The sequence below is a fragment of the Schistocerca nitens genome, chromosome 6 (genome assembly GCF_023898315.1).
Source record: "Schistocerca nitens isolate TAMUIC-IGC-003100 chromosome 6, iqSchNite1.1, whole genome shotgun sequence".
Taxonomy (NCBI): Eukaryota; Metazoa; Arthropoda; class Insecta; order Orthoptera; family Acrididae; genus Schistocerca; species Schistocerca nitens.
In genome coordinates, this window is record NC_064619.1 from 150208007 (window position 1) to 150228587 (window position 20581).

The 20581-nt window shown below is 43.5% G+C and overlaps 1 protein-coding gene across 2 annotated transcripts in view; it reads left to right on the forward strand.

Annotated features, from left to right (window-relative positions):
• LOC126262878 (E3 ubiquitin-protein ligase mib1) overlaps positions 1-20581 on the forward strand; it is a 662829-nt gene that overhangs the window by 495805 nt on the left and 146443 nt on the right. Inside the window, exon 12 of one of the 2 annotated variants that reach the window (XM_049959748.1) lies at positions 1815-1878. The exons of the other annotated variant lie outside the window; for it this stretch is intronic. Coding sequence (XP_049815705.1) covers positions 1815-1863 — 49 coding nt within the window. The 3' untranslated portion in view covers positions 1864-1878. Of the gene's footprint in view, positions 1-1814; positions 1879-20581 lie in introns of those variants that run through there. 2 annotated transcript variants of the gene reach the window in all.

A 20581-nucleotide genomic window follows, 5' to 3' on the forward strand; every position in this document is an offset into this window, starting at 1 on the left:
CGATTTCTCATACACAAACAGCAGTTGACCGGCGTTGCCTGGTGACACGTTGTTGTGATGCCTCGTGTAAGGAGGAGAAATGCGTGCCATCAAGTTTCTGACTTTGATAAAGGTCGGATTGTAGCCTATCGCGATTGCGGTTTATCGTATCGCGACACTGCTGCTCGCGTTGGTCGAGATCCAATGATTGTTAGCAGAATATGAATTCGGTGGGTTCAGGAGGGTAATACGGAACGCCGTGCTGGATCCCAACGGCCTCGTATCACTAGCAGTCGAGATGACAGGCATCTTATCCGCATGGCTGTAACGGATCGTGCAGCCACGTCTCGATCCCTGCGTCAACACATGGGGACGTTTGCAAGACAACAACCATCTTCACGAACAGTTCGACGACGTTTGCAGCAGCATGGAGACCATGGCTGCGGTTACCCCTGACGCTGCATCACAGACAGGAGCGCCTGCGATGCTGTAGTCAACGTCGAACCTGGGTGCACGAATGGCAAAACGACATTTTTTCGGATGAATCCAGGTTCTGTTTACAGCATCATGATGGTCGCATTTGTGTTTGGCGACATCGCGGTGAACGCACATTGGAAGCGTGTATTCGTCATCGCCATACTGGCGTATCACCCGGCGTGATGGTATGGGGCGCCATTGGTTAAACCTCTCGGTCTCCTCTTGTTCGCATTGACGGCACTTTGAACAGTGGACGTTACATTTCAGATGTGTTACGACCCGTTGGTCTACCCTTCATTCGATCCCTGCGAAAACCTACATTTCAGCAGGATAATGCACGGCCGCATGTTGCAGGTCATGTACGGGCCTCTCTGGATACAGAAAATCTTCGACTGCTGCCCTGGCCAGTACATTCTCCAGATCTCTCACCAATTGAAAACGTCTGGTCAGTGGTGGCGAAGCAACTGGCTCGTCACAATACGCCAGTCACTACTCTTGATGAACTGTGGTATCGTGTTGAAGCTGCATGGGCAGCTGTACCTGTACACACCATCCAAGCTCTGTTGTACTCAATGCCCAGGCGTATTAAGGCCGTTATTACGGCCAGAGGTGGTTGTTCTGTGTGCTGATTTCTCAGGATCTATGCACCCAAATTGGGTGAAAATGTAATTACATGTCAGTTCTAGTATAATATATTTGTCCAATGAATACCCGTTTAGCATCTGCATTTCTTCTTGGTGTAGTAATTTTAATGGCCAGTAGTGTATGTCGGTTTTTAGATCGCTAATAATTGAACGAAATTCAAGCACCAATGATTGTAAATCCTGGTGATTTGGATAGGCTACTACTATTAGGCACCTTTAGAGCTGTTCCATTCGAGACGGCAAAGCTGGAAATGTACTTTTGGAGTTTTTTGATCGTAATTTAGTCGTTGCCACAGGGCGTATGCGGCAGCATCTCGTTAGGCAATTTCGCGGACGCGGAAAGATTTTGGGAGGCCTCTTGCGAGGCTTGTGAAAACGGCCCCTACATTCTTTATCGAGGAAATGAAATTACTCTGTCGGAGGGATGAGCCGCTCACACAGCAGGCTATCGCGGCGAGTCGTGCAGAGGCCCGCCAGCAGCCGAAGTGTATCACGAGGGTAATCAGGCCAGCCGGTCAAAGGGGAGCCGGGAGCGGCCGCCGCTAATCCGGCCAAGTGCGGCCTCGCCCAGCGCCTTCTATCGCCCCGCTGCGCCCCGCTCCACGTATAAAAGTAAGAGAGAGGCTCGTTCCTGTTTACAGAAGCTAGAAATTACACCACCTTACGTTTGCATGGCTGCTCCATGCTTAAAGTAACGACAATTTTGTTTTACAGGCGCGGAGGCTGCCCTCATGTTGCTACGGTGTTGCATCCAGTGTACTAGAAGGGTTGAAGTTTGTGGTGGCTTTCCGTCGCTGATGTGTGTGTATTTCTCTGAAACTTGGTTTATTGTGTGATTTTACTGTGAAAGAAGTATCTGATCAGATTAAAGAAATTTCTGTGCATCACAACCAGAGCCATTCAGTTACCGTACTTGCTTGTGAGTCTTCAGCCACAGCGACAGTGAATTTTCTGAACGACAGCATGGTTCCACAACTGCCTCAATTTGTATTCATGCAGATATGGCTGTTAGGGTATTTTCAAACACTTGAACTGAAGGAAGTTCTGTCAACACGGGAAATTGTCACTGGCTGGCCACTTACGTAAATTATGGGCGAGCCAGTCGCCCTGTGAACAAATGAAGAACCTCTCCCTAAAATCTTGGTAAAAACATTGGACGCTGTGTAATTTACTGAGATCTGTCTGTCGACAGAACTTGCTTCAGTTTAAGCGTTTGAAAATGCCCTAATAGCCGTATTTGCATTACTACAAATAAAGGTTGCAAAATTCAGCTAGTAGTGAAACCAAGCTGGCATTTAAAAATCAGGCACATCATTGTGTCATTTCATGTTGAGTGGAAAAAAAAATTCCCAGTGATTAGCATATAAAAAAGTTACGCTAGACATATTTTACAACTACTACCAACCACTAACTTATTGACATATAGGTCTATGCACATGATGTCAGACATGGTTGGTAGAAAAATAAAGTAAACCAGCATACTTCGCTTACCTGCATTAAAATAAAAAAAGTCAGCGTACCTTGCTTACATTCATTGCATAATGTCATAAGTTACCATTTTTTGGGGTAACACCAGCAAAGCTAGTTTCCCGAGTCCAAAATCGTTTAACTCAAGTTATTTCTCTTGTGAACTGAAGAATGTCCTGTAGAACTCTGTTCAAGGAACTAGGGCTACTAAACACTACTTTGCAATTTATTTATTCCTTAAGAAATTTGTCATATTTAGTATATCTATTTTTGAAACCAACATCTCAGTTCATGGAGTTAAAACTAGAAATAAGAATAATATAAGAAAGTTGCTTATTGTGGTCCAAAAAGGTGTCCACTATTCCGCAAAACAAATTTGCAATAACCTGCCATCCGGCATAAAAACTTTAAATACCAGTAAACTAAAGAGGGGTCTAAGGGATTTACCGGTGGCCAGCCCCATTCATTCGATTGACGAATTTCTTAGGAGAACCGCTTAATATTATTATTAATATAAAACAATGCACGTTTTACGGACTGTAGACTTCTGTACAAATATTCAACGTCCACGAGGACAGTTTCACTTGGGATCTGTGGAACGTACATTAGCGTATCTTTCTTGGTTTTTATTCTTACTTTCTGACGTGTTCTTTATCATTGAGCATCCCCTCAATGTGGATCCATGGAACGAAAAAACCCCTAAACCAAAATATTTTTATTGATGCTTGCCTTTACCAGTTTCGCAATTTCATTCGTCATCAGACGGCTACCTAAATGACGAACTATTAAGCAGTTCTCTAGTGTTTACAATTTCGCGAAGCTCTGCAGTAAAAAATAATTTTCGGCTGGCAAATTGTCGAAATATAAATGAAAATGTAGGATAACTCCTCTCGCAACAGTAGAATCATTGTATATTTCATGTACTAGATGTGTAACACGTCAAGTCACCGATTCGCTTACCGCTAGAGTGTGTGTTTTTATCAGCACAGTCACGATTATATCGGGACAGTGGATCACCATTAGCGCTTTGACAACGAACAGCTAGATTTCACATCAGTACCACGTGTTTTAACACGCACTGATGGCACACAGAGGCAACACAAAGTAAAGAAATGAATTATTTACATTAGGTGGCGGTTACAGGTCGAAAGAGATGACAATAGAATCGATGTGCAGTCGGCTAAAGCAAAAATATGACACAATGAGCAGCAGAAACTAAGCTAACATATTTGAGGTGTGTTAATATGATGTTACGTAAACATAAATGATGTACCGTTTGCTGTTTAACCAAGGTGGCACTGATGTTTACAATGTATATGCGGAATGTGTGTGTTTTAGTCTTTTTCTTATTGTGCTTGAATACATGTTACGTATTATGTGCTGTTAGAATTAGTGTTTCTTTAATATAATACATATGAATACAAGTTTGCATAAAATAGTGGGATTTAATGTATGTGTCATACATAAAGTGTGTTTTTAAAATAAAGTATCACATATTCCGACAGGTGGTAGTATTGGTCACATCAAGGAAAAAGTTCCTACAATAATATGTCCGGAAAGTAACACCTGTTCAGGTATGAGCTACATCTACATAGATACTCTGCAAATCACACTTAAGTGTGAACCACTTTCACAATACATCTACATCTGCATGACTACTCTGCAATTCACATTTAAGTGCTTGGCAGAGGGTTCGTCGAACCACAATCATACTATCTCTCTACCATTCCACTCCCGAATAGCGTGCGGGAAAAACGAACACCTAAACCTTTCTGTTCGAGCTCTGATTTCTCTTATTTTATTTTGATGATCATTCCTACCTATGTAGGTTGGCCTCAACAAAATATTTTCGCATTCGGAAGAGAAAGTTGGTGACTGAAATTTCGTAAATACTCGTAGATTTCGCCGCGACGAAAAACGTCTTTGCTGTAATGACTTCCATCCCAATTCGCGTATCATATCTGCCACACTCTCTCCCCTACTACGTGATAATACAAAACGAGCTGCCCTTTTTTGCACCCTTTCGATGTCCTCCGTCAATCCCACCTGGTAAGGATCCCACACCGCGCAGCAATATTCTAACAGAGGACGAACGAGTGTAGTGTAAGCTGTCTCTTTAGTGGACTTGTTGCATCTTCTAAGTGTCCTGCCAATGAATCTCAACCTTTGGCTCGTCTTCCCCACAGTATTATCTATGTGGTCTTTCCAACTGAAGTTTGAACTTGAGCCTTGAGAATTGTACTATTTATTCAGTAATCGAATTCCAACGGATTTCTTTTGGAACTCATGTGGATTACCTCACACTTTTCGTTATTTAGCGTCAACTGCCACGTGCCACACCATACAGCAATCTTTTCTAAATCGCTTTGCAACCGATACTGGTCTTCGGATGACCTTTCTAGACGGTAAATTACAGCATCATCTGCGAACAACCTAAGAGAACTGCTCAGATTGTCACCCAGGTCATTTATATAGATCAGGAACAGCAGAGGTCCCAGGACGCTTCCCTGGGGAACACCTGATATCACTTCAGTTTTACTCAATGATTTGCCGACTATTACTACGAACTGCGACCTTCCTGACAGGAAATCACGAATCCAGTCGCACAACTGAGACGATACCCCATAGGCCCGCAGCTTGATTAGAAGTCGCTTGTGAGGAACGGTGTCAAAAGCTTTCCGGAAATCTAGAAATACGGAATCAACTTGAGATCCCCTGTCGATAGCGGCCATTACTTCGTGCGAATAAAGAGCTAGCTGCGTTGCACAAGAACGATGTTTTCTGAAACCATGCTGTTTACGTATCAATAGATCGTTCCCTTCGAGGTGATTCATAATGTTTGAATACAGTGTATGCTCCAAAACCCTACTGCAAACCGACGTCAATGATATAGGTCTGTAGTTAGATGGATTACTCCTACTACCCTGCTTAAACACTGGTGCGACCTGCGCAATTTTCCAATCTGTAGGTACAGATCTATCGGTGAGCGAGCGGTTGTATATGGGTGCTAAGTAGGGAGCTATTGTATCAGCGTAATCTGAAAGGAACCTAATCGGTATACAATCTGGACCTGAAGACTTGCCCGTATCAAGCGATTTGAGTTTCTTCGCAACCCCTAAGGTATCTACTTCTAAGAAACTCATGCTAGCAGCTGTTCGTGTTTCAAATTGTGGAATATTCCATTCGTCTTCCCTGGTGAAGGAATTTCGGAAAACTGTGTTCAATAACTCCACTTTAGCGGCACAGTCGTCGGTAACAGTACCATCAGCACTGCGCAGCGAAGGTATTGACTGCGTCTTGCCGCTTGTGTACTTTACATACGACCATAATTTCTTCGGATTTTATACCAAATTTCGAGACAATGTTTCGTTGTGGAACCTATTTAAGGCATCTCGCACTGAAGTCCGTGCCAAATTTCGCGCGTCTGTAAATTTTAGCCAATCTTCGGGATTTCGCGTTCTTCTGAACTTCGCATGCTTTTTCCGTTGCCTCTGCAACAGAGTTCGGACCTGTTTTGTGTACCACGGGGGATCAGTTCCATCTCTTACCAATTTATGAGGTATGAATCTCTCAATTGCTGTTGCTACTATATCTTTGAATTTGAGCCACATCTCGCCTACATTTGCATAGTCAGTTCGGAAGGAATGGAGATTGTCTCTTAGGAAGGCTTCTAGTGACACTTTATCCGCTTTTTTAAATAAAATTATTTTGCGTTTGTTTCTGGTGGATTTGGAAGGAACGGTATTGAGCCTAGCTACAACGACCTTGTGATCACTAATCCCTGTATCAGTCATGATGCTCTCTATCAGCTCTGGATTGTTTGTGGCTAAGAGGTCAAGTGTGTTTTCGCAACCATTTACAATTCTCGTGGGTTCGTGGACTAACTGCTCGAAATAATTTTCGGAGAAAGCATTTAGGACAATCTCGGAAGATGTTTTCTGCCTACCACCGGTTTTGAACACGTATTTTTGCCAACATATCGAGGGAAGGTTGAAGTCCCTACCAACTATAACCGTATGAGTGGGGTATTTATTTGTTACGAGACTCAAATTTTCTCTGAACTGTTCAGCAACTATATCATCGGAGTCTGGGGGTCGGTAGAAGGAGCCAATTATTAACTTAGTTCGGCTGTTAAGTATAACCTCCACCCATATCAATTCGCACGGAGTATCTACTTCGACTTCACTACAAGATAAACCACTACTGACAGACACAAACACTCCACCACCAATTCTGCCTAATCTGTCTTTCCTGAACACCGTCTGAGACTTCGTAAAAATTTCTGCAGAACTTATTTCAGGCTTTAGCCAGCTTTCTGTACCTATAACGATTTCAGCTTCTGTGCTTTCTATTAGCGCTTGAAGCTCAGGGACTTTCCCAGCACAACTACAACAATTTCCAACTACAATTCCGACTGTTCCTTGATCCAAGCACGTCCTGTATTTGCCATGCACCCTTTGAGATTTCAGCCCACCCCGTACTTTCCCGAGGCTTTCCAACATAAAAAACCGCCCAGTCCACGCCACACAGCCTTCGCTACGCGTGCAGCCGCCAGCTGAGTGTAGTGAACTCCTGACCTATTCAGCGGAACCCGAAACCCCACCACCCTATGGCGCAAGTCAAGGAATCCGCAGCCAACACGATCGCAAAACCGTCTGAGCCTCTGATTCAGACCCTCCACCCGGCTCTGCACCAAAGGTCCGCAGTCGGTTCTGTCAACGATGCTGCAGATGGTGAGCTCTGCCTTCATCTCGTAAGCAAGACCGGCAGCCTTCACCAAATCAGATAGCCGCTGGAATCCAGAGACAATTTCCTCAGATCCAAAGCGACACACGTCATTAGTGCCGACATGTGCCACCATATGCAGCTGGCTGCACCCTGTGCTCTTCATGGCAACCGGAAGGACCCTTTCAACATCATGAATGACTCCACCCGGAATGCACACGGAGTGCACACTGGATTTCTTCCCCTCCTTAGCCGCCATATCCCTAAGGGGCCCCATTACGCGCCTAACATTGGAGCTCCCAACTACCAATAAGCCCACCCTCTGTGATTGCCCGGACCTTGAAGACTGAGAATCATCCTCTGAAAGAGGGCAGGCAGCTGCATCTGGCTCATGAGCAGAGACCATGCCTGAAACCTGTTTGTCAGACGCAGCGGGGAGGCTTTCTGATCAGCCTCCGGGGACGTCTTTCGCTGCCTGCCACGCCTTGGAACGACCTCCCAATCAACCACGGGCGAGGGCTCAGCCCCACTGCGGGCAACAACCGGGGCAACCACAGCGGCAGACCGATCTGGGGACAGACGGGACGAGGTTGATATCCCCGTGATACCCAAGTCCGGCTCCCCACAGTGGTGCCCATTGGCAACAGCCTCAAGCTGCGCGACCGAAGTCAGCGCTGCTTGCAGCTGTGAGCGAAGGGATGCCAACTCAGCCCTCATCCGAACACAGCAATCACAGTCCCTGTCCATTCTAATCGATGTTGAACAACAGTTACTGAAACACGAGTCAGTGCCTAGACAACGCAAGGGAAACATACAGAGAATGTATTAACTTACCTGTACAAATGCCTAACGACTGCGCTACAATCTGCCTGAATTTACGAGTACAGTAACTCGAAATTACACCTCCTATACGAAACTCACACGCAATTTAAGTAAGAATCTACGAAGTAAACACTAAAGCGCGATGCTACAACTCTCAAATACTATAATACGCCCGAAATTTATGAATTAAACAATGCAAGTACCCAAAAACACGCAAAGAAATTAAGAATTAAACTATGTAACAAATAAGTAAGCTAGGGGTATACGACTTGCTGCTGCAGCTGCTTATCCAACGGCGGCAGAGAGCACACTCTCGCTTCTCTACTATTCCAGTGTCCAACAGCGCGCGATGAAAACGAACTCCTATATCTTTCCGTTCGAACTCTGATTTCTCTTATTTTATTATAATGATCGTTTCTCATTATGTAGGTCGCGTCAACAAAATGTTTTCTCACTCGGAGGAGAAAGTTGATGGTTGAAATTTCGTGAAAAGATTCCGCCGCAACGGAAAAGTCTTTGTTTTAGTGAAGTCCACCCAAATCCTGTACCATATCAGTGACACTCTCTCCCCCATTTATCGATGATACGAAACGTGCTGTCCTTCTTTAAACTTTCACGATGTAGTCCGTGAATGCTATTTGGTAAGGATCCCACTCCGCGCAGCAGTGCTCCCTAAGAGGACGGACAAGTGTAGTGTAGCAATCTTTTTAATAGATGTGTTGCAACTTCTAAGTGTTCTGCCAATAAATCGCAGTCTTTGGTTCGCGTTCCACATAACATTTTCTATGTGTTCTTTCCAATTTAAGTTGTTCGTAGTTGTAATTCCTAGATATTTAGTTGAATTTACTGCTTTTAGATTTGACTGATTTATCGTGTATCCGAAGTTTAACGGATTTCTTTTAGCACTCAAGTGGATGACCTCAAACTTTTCATTATTTAGGGTCAACTGCCGATTTTAGCATCAGACAGATATGTTCTAAATCGCTTTGCAATTTGTTTTGATCTGCTTAGGACTATTAGACGATAAACTACAGCCCCATCCGCAAACAACCTAAAACGGCTGCTCAGATTGCCTCCTAAATCGTTTATATCCGTCCTATCATTCACTTCTGTCTGTTATGCAGACACAATAGGCTGTGCTTCATGTTGTTACCTTGCAAAAAATGGTTCAAATGGCTCTGAGCACTATGCGACTTAACTTCTGAGGTCATCAGTCCCCTAGAACTTAGAACTACTTAAACCTAACTAACCTAAGGACATCACACACATCCATGCCCGAGGCAGGATTCGAACCTGCGACCGCAGCAGTCGCACGGTTCCGGACTGCGCGCATAGAACCGCGAGACCACCGCGGCCGGCTATTTGTTTTGATTCTTCTAGCGGCGGCCTACGGTACTGTGACGTAAGGGTTGCAATGTGTACCCATAACTGCAGACATAGTGACCTGCCTGCTAGTGGCCTGAGCGCATTCGCAATGGTGGAGATCCCGACTGTATTCGCTTGTCCGCGCCTTGAGGGAGAATGTCCCCCAGTGTCAGTAGAAGGGACGTCCTGTTGTACGATTATTTTCTTTTGTTAAGAAATGGGGCGGACATGAAACAGGCTTTTAAGGAGTAAGTGGATAAAGTGGTGTTTATGATTTCTTTTAATGATAATACTGTCGAGGAAATGAGTGCTTATCTTAGTTCAGAGGAGAACGTAATATTTTGATGTCAACAAGAGTGTCAGTTTGATCACTGTGTTGTTGAAGAAAATGATTGTGCATTGAGCATATTTCTTATAATAGATAACGTTGGTATAAAGTTGATAATTTGTGGAGAAAAACGCTGCTCTAAAGTTTTTGTAAATATCGGTCAAGATTCCAGCTATGATGCTGACCATTGCTAGGCCATTACGCTGTTTACAAAATTTATTATTAAAGCTGAAACAGCTGTGAGATAAGCTGAATTCTAACAATACTATCAGTCTCTACATTTCTGCCTAACTCAACTGTTTTATATACAATAATATTGTTTTTTGTTATTGCAACAGTTTTTGTAATCAGAATGTTTCTGTATAGATTAACTATGTCAAACGAGATAAATTTTGCGGTTGGCAGTGTGTAAACACTTTCATGTTTTATGTAAGTTTGTTTTTTGTTTTTTATTATTTACTTTCAAAAATGCAATTGGCTGCAAGTAGATCTTCCAGTTATCTGACAATTTTGTACACAGGATGTCTTCGCAATTCACATATGACCTTATGTGGTACTGTATAAGAGATGCCTTCAACCGGCTAATAATGATTTAAGCGAAAAGCTTAAAAGATGAAATAAAAAAGATATGACCGACGAAGGATCACGATTATTTCTAGGCCTATATGACAATGACTTTTGTTGCCCTGTGGTGTAAAGGAAGTAAGGGTACAGTTTATTCTTCCGAGGAAGACGAAGTCATTGTAGGCGAACCAGTAGCTCCTGTTGAACAAATACTGGAGAAGAAATCAGCTTAATCGACTGGCATTCCCCTATGGTTATTCAGGAAAACCACAGCAGTGTACTTATCAAATTGTTCGCAAGAGGGATGCAAGCGTGAAGAAGTACGACACAGCCCTTCGTCGAATTTTTGTGTTGTACACCAGTTGTGGTACCTACTGTTATCAAGAATTCTTACCTAAAATTTCTATCGGTTTCTTCCTCAAATACTCCATTTCACTGCACTTGCGGTAACTTAACACTTGTGAGTCTTTGAGCTAGCGACAGCTGTGGAGCGGTCCTCCGAATAGACTTGGGTTGTAATCAGAGCGTGCGGGACTCTCCTGTGTTGGGTTGCATCGCTGATAGCTAGCTGGAGAAAACTTTGACCGACACCTGAACAAGACTTCGTTTGATTAAATCAAATAGACAATACTGTTTCTCAGGAAGCAAACACCGTTGTACTCGATTTTCTGGGCCTGTGGTCAGATCTTAACTTTCTCTGAGAGAATTCAGATAACAGGTCTGAAGTAAGTAATGCAGGAACTCGAGGGTCAAAGCGTGGCTGGCGATCCTCGTTAAAACCTTTAAGCATATCAGAAGTAGATAACGAGGATCAGGGTACCACGGTGAAATAAAGAAACAGTGTTCATTGATCGCATCGTAATCGCGAGCGTCGCACGTCACGTTGACCATGCAAGCGTAGGCAGTCAACGTCCTCCTTCGACACACGACGGATAGAGAATGTTCCATTGCGTTCAGTCTGTACCATCGAGAAATTTTAATCTAACTTGGTGTTCACAAGGAAGTTATAAAATGTTGTTTCTCAAAATTTAAATGATATTTTGTAAATGGTACTTGATCTGCTAACGACGCTAACAAGACCACAGGTACTTATATACTTTCTGCCGCGATATTTATTTAGGAGGTCCAAATACGGTATAGCTTCTGTAGCAGTATTTTTCAGTGATACAGAGTACATGTAACGTACATACTTGTTAAGTAATTTTAGTGTTTTCAGTGCCGAGAAAGGCCCTAGTGGACGTCCTAGTAGGAGGTGGATAGACGACGCAGACGCCCAGTTTACTTTTGCACGTTGGTTTCGCAAATCCGCTACCTGGTCTAGGACGACGAAGAATGTAACTCATTCAAGACCAGTTGTAAAATAGAATTGATTCTATTAGATGTGTCCTTACACTGTTCTTTGTTGTTTGCTAATCTGCGTCCGTACACTGTTCTTTGTCGTCTGCTAATCTGCTGTAAGGTTTTTTTTTCTGATGCAGGTCTAGAAATAAGCTCTTTGAAACTTAACTGCTCTATATTTTCGTATCAAAAATTATCAAATACTGCCACTAAGTCCATACTAGATAGTAAGTACACGTTCCTAATGCACATTTCTAGGTATAAATGTTAATCTTCATCTTTCCTTTAGCATTCACTTCACTGAAACCACAAACTTTCATTAACAATCAGAATCAATATCGAACCAACACTCTTCTGGTTAGACTGAAATCACTCTCCTGACAGTCAATTGTTCACAAGCTGTTCTCTGAATAGGTTTTCAATTTAGCTCTCGAAACAGAAAAATAATCTAAACAAGATATTAATGATTGTGTGCGGTTTATAATGTCCTCCGTAACGTATTGTTGCTCACCTAAATACATGATTCAACACTTAAGTCTTTTAGACTACAAAATTATCGTCAGCAGAAGCCGGACAAATTGTACATAACAGTGTTATTGGGTGTCCGTAGAAATGAAGTAAGATACTACCGGTACTTCCTTGATATAAATAATGGCTTTTTTGCAAAATGCCTGCTATACAGTGTACGTGATTTACTACATGATTGCACCACTTTACGCACACGATCATACATGCTTAACCCTGTGGTGCATGAATTTCACTGCAGTGGACAACTTATAAACGTCAATTTTCTGGCGTTTTCAATCAATCACGAGGCTGCAAATGCATGCAGGGCACAACACCAGTAGGGAGTGCCTACTGCAGTGAACTGTGTGCATTTGCAGCCTCAGGACTACCAAAGAAGCGACCATTAACAGCTGTCCACTGTAGTGGACGCTATGCGCCACAGGATTAATTGCTTACATACATTCTTCAATCATTCCATCGCACATCCTGACAGCTTAACAATTGCAAATTATTTGCCAAACAGAACGTGAAACGAAAAAGAAGGTTCCGGAGTATTTGGGTTGCGCACCCTTCACTTTTGTGGTTAAAAGCACTTTTATGACTGCTTGACAAGAATGTGTTTAGCTGTGTCACTTCTGTGATAACTATCCAATGTCATACTAATGCATCAGTAAGTTTTTCCTATAACAAGACTGGACATTTCGAGTTTTAAGTAAATTTCTAGATCTCAGCAGACAATACGTTATCAGATTGAGACTTGAATGGTGATCCACTTTTTCTATTTGTAATGGTGGATAAAGTTTTTAGTAAGTCGATATACTGTAACCAACAAAATTGATTCACACGTTGGTATGTCACTTACCGACTCGATAACGCGTCGCTTAGCGATATATCGTACCGCGCACACTTAATTTGGGAATAATTTCACTCGGACTACATCTCAGGTCAGAGTACTGAAAGCCGACAACTAATGGCTCTTCATAGTGATTAGATATCGATACATTACAGCTGTAATAGAAAACAAGCACTTGTAAGGAAAAGTCCATATGTAAAAGTATGGAATATGATTTTACGCCGGACGGAGTGGCCGAGCGGTTCTAGGCGCTACGTTGTGGAACCGCGCGACTGCCTCGGGCATGGATGTGTGTGATGTCCTTAGGTTAGTTAGGTTTAAGTAGTTCTAAGTTCTAGGGGACTGATGACCGCAGAAGTTAAGTCCCATAGTGATCAGAGCCATTTGAACCAGCGATATGATTTTACCTAGAAGACCGTCAGTCGAATGATACGTTTCCTTACTGCAGCAGCGTATCAGAGTACACCGTTTTCGTCTGTGAGTTGACACAGCTTCTCATAAGAAGCAGTTGCATGAGGGAGAGTTGCATCAAAAGCTTATTATTCGCAGCACTATAATACCTGCTATACTACTGCAAACAATGACCTGTTGATGCTACTTGTATTCATGCAAGTTTTTACTTTATTTCCATAACTCTGCGAGATTACAGTCTACAACCTGGCTTGCTCACGGTGATGTTTTGAAACTACATACTGTCACTGACTTCCGCATGGATGTCATTGGCTGACTGCAACTAATGATGCTCTCCAGTGCATATTCTCCGCTTTTTTACTTTTTGAACGATCTGAAGGTGGCTATAGTTAGCAACAGAAACTAGTAATAGGGAAAATGTGGTGTAGAAATTAAAAGTTTTTACTTTAAAAATGTTTATTTAATAAATCACATTAGGACCGCCATCTCCTTTCTGACAGTGTTAGGCTTCACTATTGTGAATTACCTCGAAGAAAACGATTTATTGACAAACAGCCAATGCAGATTCAGAAAATATCGTTCTTGTGAAACACAGCTAGCTCTTTATTCTCATGAAGTAATGGGTGCAATCGACAGGTGATGTCACATTGATTCGATATTTTTAGACTTCCAAAAGGTTTTTGACAACGTTCTTCACAAGCGACTTCTAATCAGATTGCGTGCTTGTGGATTACCGGCTCAATTGTGCGACTTAATTCGTCATTTCGTGTCAGAGAGGTCACACTTAGTAGTAACTGAGGGTAAGTAATCAGTAAAACAGAAATAATATCTGGCTTTCCGGAAATAAGTGTTATAAGCCCTCTGCTCTTCTAGATCTACGTGAACGATTTAGGGGACAATCTGAGTAGCCCCTTTAGAGTATTCACAGATGGTATTGTCATTTACCGTCTTGTAAGGTCGTAATATGATCAAAACGAATTTTAAAATGATTTAGACAAGACAGCTGTGGGTACGAAAAGTGGCAGTTGACTCTGAATAACGAAAAATGGGAAATCATCCGCATTATTACTGAAAGCAGTCCGCTAAATTTCAGTTATACGTTACATCACACAAATCTGAAGACTGCACATTCAACTAAATACTTACGGATTACAATTGCAAATAACTTAAATTGGAATGATCACGTAAATAATGTTGTGGAGGAAAGCAAACCAAAGACTGTGATTTGTTGGCAGAACTTTTAGAAAATGCAGCTGCTTTACTGAAGAGACTGCTTACAGTACGCTTGGCCGCCATATTCTGCAGTATTGCTTCGAGGTGTGGGATCCGCAGCCGGCCGGTGTGGACGAGCGGTTCTAGGCGCTTCAGTCTGGAACCGCGCGACCGCTACGGTCATAAGTTCGAATCCTGCCTCGGGCATGGATGTGTGTGATGTCCTTAGGTTAGTTAGGTTTAAGTACTTCTAAGTTCTAGGGGACTGATGACCTCAGATGTTAAGTCCCATAGTGCTCAGACCCATTTGAACCATTTTTGGGATCCGCATCAGATGGGATTGACGGAAGACATAGAAAAAGTTCAAAATAATGGCAACTCGTTATGTATTATCGCGAAATAGGAGGGTGCCACGGATATGATACGCGCATTGGGGTGGCAGTCATTAAAACAAAAGCAGGACCTTCTCGTGAAATTTCAGTCACCAACTTTCTCCTCAGAGTGTGAGAATATTTTGTCGGTGCTCACCTAGATAGAGAGAGATGATCATCATCATAATAAAACGAGAGAAATCAGAGCTTCCACGAAATGATGTAAGTGTTCGTTTTTCCTGCGCAATCTTCGAGAGTGGAAGGTACAGAAATAGCTTGAAGATGGTTCGATGGGCCCTCTGCCAGACACTTCATTGTGAATTGCAGACATCACGTAGATGCAGATGTAGAAGTGACACTAAAGTTCCAAGTCGTATTGCTGATGCTAGGATAATCCATAAAATACTGTCAGTGAACTTGAAAAATGTAAATTGACTAAGAGTACTCTCATAGTCTCATAGACTTTAAGAAAAACAGCAATGTTGAGATTTGTATTTTCTTGATGCAAAACTGTCGGGTTTCCAGTCGGGCGTGGCAGTGCTGACATTTCGTCGCGTGTCATACCAGTCATCCTCTGGCGAAGTGAGTTATTGTTGCTGTGAAGTGCGGCCTGGCATGTCTATAGGGGGGAAGTATTTATGAAAATTCTTCCTATGTGCGCGGGCTATATCTCGGTGTCATTGTACGACAATATACCTAAAATCAAAGGAATGTTTGAAACAGAAGGAAATGGCGTGGTACTTAATTCCCTGATTGCGCCGCAGTCTCCATGTGAAATAAATAACTGTTTACCCTAATCTTTCACCAGATTTAGAGCGTGCCGCCGACTGCGAAGACAGGAGACGTTATGGATGGAGCCCTATGTGCGACCGCATTTGAATACTAGCTGCAATCCGGCAGGAACTAATTAGAACTGCGTGCAAGTCCGCCCTCCCGCCGGTGGCGGCAAAGTTTTACCTGGCGCCGAGTTCTCGCGCCCGTACATCAAATGGCGGGCGCGGGTAATCCCCGCCTTGCGTTCGCTAACCTGCTCGTCCCCTCCCCTTTTCCTCCCCCTCCGCCAGCTCTGTCGCCGCAGATGAAGTACCCGGCGACGACTGCACTCCAGCCGACACTCTGCTCTTAGATCGTCTCAGATCTACAAGGCAAACGATGTAAAAAATTGCAGCTCTTAACAGAATTAAGTGGAGTTTGTACTTGCCCCGACGAATACAGTGCTCTGATAACTTGCGGGAACACAGCCAGGTAAATTCATCAAAACTGCCCATATTTCGAAATGAAACTGTCTCTCTGTCTTCTCTCTCTCTCTCCTCCTCCTCCTTCTCTGTCGTATGCAAGGCGTGAACTGCAGGCTAATCTGCTGGTTCTTCACAATATAACCACGCTTGGGCGGAGGGTTGTGAAGACCGACCCACTGGTGTCACCTTTTAGAACGTTCTTGCTTTTTTCAAGTACGTGAAAGATGGGTTGTCTACATCTACACTACTGGCCATTAAAATAGCTACACCACGAATATGACTTGCTACAGACGCGAAATTTAACCGACAGGAAGAAGATTGTGTGATATGCAAATGATTAGCTTTTCAGAATATTCACACAAGGTTGGCGCCGGTGGCGACACCTACAACATGCTGACATGAGGAAAGTTTCCAACCGATTTCTCATACACAAACACCATTTGACCGGCGTTGCCTGGTGACACGTTGTTGTGATGCCTCGTGTAAGGAGGAGAAATGCGTACCATCACGTTTCTGACTTTGATAAAGGTCAGATTGTAGCCTATCGCGATTGCGGTTTATCGTATCGCGACACTGCTGCTCGCGTTGGTCGAGATCCAATGATTGTTAGCAGAATATGGATTCGGTGGGTTCAGGAGGGTAATACGGAACGCCGTGCTGGATCCCAACGGCCTCGTATCACTAGCAGTCGAGATGACAGGCATCTTATCCGCATGACTGTAGCGGATCGCGCAGCCACGTCTCAATCCCTGAGTCAACAGATGGGGACGTTTGCAAGACAACAACCGTCTGCACGAACAGTTCGACGACGTTTGCAGCAGCAAGGCCTATCATCTAGGAGACCATGGCTGCGGTTACCCTTGACGCTGCATCACAGAGAGGAGCGCCTGCGATGGTGTACTCAACGACGAACCTGAGTGCACGAATGGCAAAACGTCATTTTTTCGGATGAATCCAGGTTCTGTTTACAGCATCATGATGGTCGCATTTGTGTTTGGCGACATCGCGGTGAACGCACATTGGAAGCGTGTATTCGTCATCGCCATACTGGCGTATCACCCGGCGTGATGGTATGGGGTGCCATTGGTTCCACGTCTCGGTCACCTCTTGTTCGTATTCACGGCACTTTGGACAGTGGACGTTACATTTCAGATGTGTTACGACCCGTGGCTCTACCCTTCATTCGATCCCTGCGAAACCCTACATTTGAGCAGGATAATGCACGACCGCATGTTGCAGGTCCTGTACGGGCCTTTCTGGACACAGGAAGTGTTCGACTGCTGCCCTGGCCAGCACATTCTCCAGATCTCTCACCAATTGAAAACGTCTGGTCAATGGTGGCCGACCAACTGGCTCGTCACAATACGCCAGTCACTACTCTTGATGAACTGTGGTACAGTGTTGAAGCTGCATGGGCACCTGTACCTGTACACGCCATCCAAACTCTGTTTGACTCAATGCCCAGGCGTATCAAGGCCGTTATTACGGCCAGAGGTGGTTGTTCTGGGTATTGATTTCTCAGGACCTATGCACCCAAATTGCGTGAAAATGTAATCACATGTCAGTTCTAGTATAATATATTTGTCAAATGAATACCCGTTTATCACCTGCATTTCTTCTTGGAGTAGCAATTTTACTGACCAGTAGTGTACATTATTACTCTTCAATTCACAGTTAAGTGTCTGGCAGAGGGTTCATCGAGCCACCTTTATGCTACTTCTCTACCATTCCGCTCTCGAACAGCGCGCAGAAAAAACGAACACCTAAATCCTTCTGTGCGAGCTCTGGTTGATCCTGTTGTATTATGACGATCATGGGCGCCAGCAATATATTTTCACAGTCTGAGGAGAAAATGGATGATCGTAATTTCATGAGATGGTCCTGCCGCGGCGGAAAACGCCTTTGTTTTAATGATTGCCACCCCAGTTCACGTATCGTATCCGTGGCGCATTCCCCCCTATTTCGCGGTAATACAAAACGAGCTGCCCTTCTTTGAACTTTATCGATCTCCTCCGTCAATCCTATCTGCTGGGATTCTCACACCACACAGAAATATTCTAGAAGAGGGCGGACAAGCGTAGTGCAAAAAAGTCTCTGTAGTACACCCGATGCATTTTCTATGCTTTCTCTCAGTAAATCGCCTTTTCTAAGTCTTCTCTCATTAAATCGCAGTCTTGGTTTACTTTCTCCACAACGTTGTATGTGTGATCGTTCCAAATGAAGATGTTTGTAATTGTAAACTTTAAGTATTTATTTAAATTTACAGTGTTTAGATTTGTCTGTTGTATCGTGTAACCCAAGTTTCGCGTATTCCCTTCAGTACTCAAGTGGATGACTTGACACTTTTAATGATTTAGAGTCAATTGGCACTTTTTACACCATACAGATATCTTCTCTAAATCCTTATGCAATTGGTTTTGATCATCTGATGACTTCACAAGACGGTAGATGACAGTATCATCCGGAAACAATTTAGAGGGTTGCTCAGATAGTCTCCTAAATCGTTTACGTAGAACAAGAACAGCTGAGGGTCTATAACACTTCTTTGGCGAACGCCAGAATTGTTTCTGTGTTATTCCATGACTTTCCGCCAATTATTAAAAATGTGACCTTTCTGACAGGAAATCATGAATCCAGTCACACAACTGAGACGATACTCTATGGGATCGCAAATTGATTAGAGTCGCTTATGGAGGACCCGTGTCAGAGGCCTTCTGGAAATCCAAACATACGGAATCAATTTCACATCCTCCGGCGATAACATTCTTTACTTCATGAGAATAAATAGCTAGTGTTTCGCAAGAACGATATTTTCTTAATCCGTGATGGCTATTTGTCAATAAATTTTTCTCCTCGAGGTGATTCATCATGTTCACTAGATTTCGGAACACTGTAATTCCACCCGCTAAGTGTGTAGTGTGTGTGTGTGTGTGTGTGTGTGTGTGTGTGTGTGTGTGTGTGTGTGTGTTTGGGGGGGGGGGGGGGCGGGCTAACCCGAGACCTTGCCTGTTGTGAACAATGCCATTGATGTATGACTTGCGATCTGTCCTTACAGTTTTACTTCTATAAGTACCACTCCCCAATTTTCCAGACTTCCGAGTGTGACGCACATCTTCAGACTACCAGGAAGATTACAAAAACAGTAAACAGTCTTCAGTACAGCGTAAGATACCCTGTGTATTGATTTGTACTTTCATCCTGACAGCTGCTACCGTGTGCCTTAGAGTGAACGGTAGGTCGCTGGCTTCGCACGAGAGTTTAACTAGTCGGCGTTTGTATATTACGGATCTGAGTCCCGCTGTATCACTGAAAATACCAAATCTCCGACTCATCGAAGTGACGCATTGGTTGAGAATTTGGACTCGCATTCTCTGTCTTGCGGCCCAAATATAAATAGTCTCTGATTTCCGTAAATCGAGCCAGGGAAATACTGGGGTTGTTCGATTCCGGGACATTTCTAGTCCCAGCCAGTCCTCCTGTAACGTCTCTAAGGGCCTCGTCGTCGATGGTTCGTTAAACTATAATTTCTCTCCTTCAGGTAACAGTGGGACCGACCACTGTGTGAAGTAAAATTGCTTTAGTCTCTGGGACGAAGAGAATCATATTAGTAGTTGAATAGGACTCCGTTCAGAATCTTCACCTTCGATAGAAGCAGCACAGGTCATTCACATTCACCAAACTCCTATAATTTCCTGTTAACTATACGAGCTAACATACAGCTGCTGCCGAAAAGTGTCACCTATTCAGACTAAAACTGAATCATATATCTCCATTGGCTGCTCATAAGGGAATCACAACCGTGAGTTCCTGCTCTACGCATTTCAGTTGTTAGGACACCCTGTCAGCTGTTGCCACTGGGTCACAAAAAGCAGAACTGCTAAAAAACTGTCTTGATAGTTCCGTGTCCCGCTGTACGTCAGCAGCTAGAACCGTCGACTCCCTCCCTCTTTTGACTCCAGACGAGCTCCTAACAGTTATTTGACATTTAGTCGTACAGGTAATCCTTTCTGAATATACAGAGTGATTAATATTTCTCTCAGAAACGAACACTGTTAATAGTATTGCCTCTCTTATTGGAATTATACATACGTATTTGCAGTTACTGCTTCTGGAACCTTTTGTTGTGTAACTTCCAGGAATGTTTCCAGAGGCGTCACGGGACAACATCTTAGCTGTTGACCAGTCGATACGTTTCTGCAAAAGCATTCACCGTGCTGAGAAACCTTGCATAAAGGCAACAAGACACTACTCAACAAAAGTCTGGTCTCGAATAAATAGCT